Source organism: Apteryx rowi, unplaced genomic scaffold (assembly GCF_003343035.1).
Source record: "Apteryx rowi isolate R43461 unplaced genomic scaffold, aptRow1 scaffold_9, whole genome shotgun sequence".
Lineage (NCBI taxonomy): Eukaryota > Metazoa > Chordata > Aves > Apterygiformes > Apterygidae > Apteryx > Apteryx rowi.
This window is the reverse complement of record NW_020451204.1, coordinates 335,922-337,547: the sequence shown is the minus strand read 5'-3', so window position 1 is coordinate 337,547 and position 1,626 is coordinate 335,922. Positions and strand designations below refer to the sequence as shown.

General features: G+C 51.3%; 1 protein-coding gene across 2 annotated transcripts in view; it reads right to left on the bottom strand.

Moving 5' to 3' along the window:
• Window positions 1–1,370, bottom strand: part of NRF1 (nuclear respiratory factor 1) — a 47,528-nt gene extending 46,158 nt beyond the window's left edge. Inside the window, exons 1-2 of one of the 2 annotated variants that reach the window (XM_026091164.1) lie at window positions 1,001–1,370; window positions 643–874 (exon numbers count right to left, since the gene is read on the bottom strand). In XM_026091164.1, the coding sequence (XP_025946949.1) occupies window positions 643–865 (223 nt within the window). In that variant the 5' untranslated portion in view covers window positions 866–874; window positions 1,001–1,370. Of the gene's footprint in view, window positions 1–642; window positions 875–1,000 lie in introns of those variants that run through there. The other variant, XM_026091165.1, reaches the window with a different exon arrangement.
• Between the last annotated feature and the right edge of the window lie 256 nt (window positions 1,371–1,626).

Here is a 1,626-nt window from a genome sequence, read left to right as displayed (position 1 = left end):
AAAAGCCCAAAACGCGCCCCCCCCTCCCCCCCAGTCTCCCAATATCTCCCCAAGAACTGCAGTTGGAGAAAGATGGGGTGCGAGGCTGGAGGCTCGGAGAGCCATTGGTGACCACGAGGCTACAAGAGCTAAGGAAGCCCGCGCAGAGGCAGTGGAGGAGCCGGAAGAGGGATCTCGTGCGGTCACACCGCCAGACAAGGAGCCTAGGTGCGACTGCTGCCGCTCACACAGATTTCACCTCTCCGCATCAGGCCAGTCTCAAGGAGGGTCACACTGGGTTATTTTTGCATTTTTTTTTTAATTTGGGGATGAAATACGCTTGCTCTTTGACATATCTGGCATTTCAGAACCCTTTCCAGAAGCAGCATGTACCAGCAGCCTTTACATTGTACAAGCTGCTCTCTTACTCCCAGGACCTCCGTATTACGCACAAATAAAGCGACGAGGCTCAGCTCAGCAACGCTCGGCAGCCGGCAGACCTCGCGAGGAAGCGCTATTAAGGCCAGAGCAGTACAGAAACACCCACCGCATCCTATCTGGCAGAAGGATCACCCTGTTGCCCTGTTGCCCTCCAGCGCTGCTCACGATCTCGGTACAGACGATACGTTGGGTGGACAACGCTGAGCGTCCCGCCGACCTTACCTGCTGCAGCCAGGTGGGCGGTGACCTCGTCGGCAGCCGTGGAGTTGAGGATGTCCGAGTCATCGTAGGACGTATCCTCCGGCGAAGACGGCGAGTCTTCGTCTGCGCTCAGCATGCTGTGCTCTGTGTAGGTGGCCACATGGACCTGCTGCACCTGCTGGGCCACTGCGTGGGCCTCGATGGTGGCCATGTGTTCTGTTTGGGTCACCCCGTGTTCTTCCATTAACAGCTACTGTCAAGGGAGACAAAATATGGCAAAACAAGGGTTATTGACACTGATGGACCATAAGGGAGGGCAGCTGAAGGTTTCTGAGCCAGCTGGATGAGCAGGCTGTGACCACGAGGGAACAGAGGTTACCTTCCCCATGGCAGTGCTCTTCCAAGAGAGGGAAACGACGACTGCACCAGCAGGCAGATAAGAAACTTGAAGTTTAAGACATAGCACCCAGAGGCAGTCACCTTTGCTTGAGGAAAGGTCTTTAAGTATTTAGTAACCCTGAAACTATGAGACCCTCCCCGCCACATATCAAAAGGTCTGATCAAAGCTGGAACTCATTTTTTGCCCTTGCCAAGATCGGCTTTAAGATGGTCAAGGGCAATACAAAATCTCTCTTCTCCAACCTCAATAGCTCAGGACGCAAATTAGGATCAGAATACAGAAGTTCACTGGCAGCAAGTTGTGTTCTAGAGACTGCTTTCATTGCATTTCTTGTTTAGCGTCCGGAAGCAGGCAAAATCATTATAACCTAAGCATAAACATTACATAAAGCGCATTTATCAAATGTATCTGGTGGTAAACCACTGAGCAAAGTAGCAGCTTACATAGCAGAGCACTGGATGATGCTCCATGAACATAAATCTATCCAGAGGGAACAAGACTAGAAATGCACAGGGATTTTCAGCGTGTATCTTCCATACTCTTGTGGAAGAGGAACAGCACACCCTGATATATTCTCCAATCACATTAGCAGAATTAGCACATCA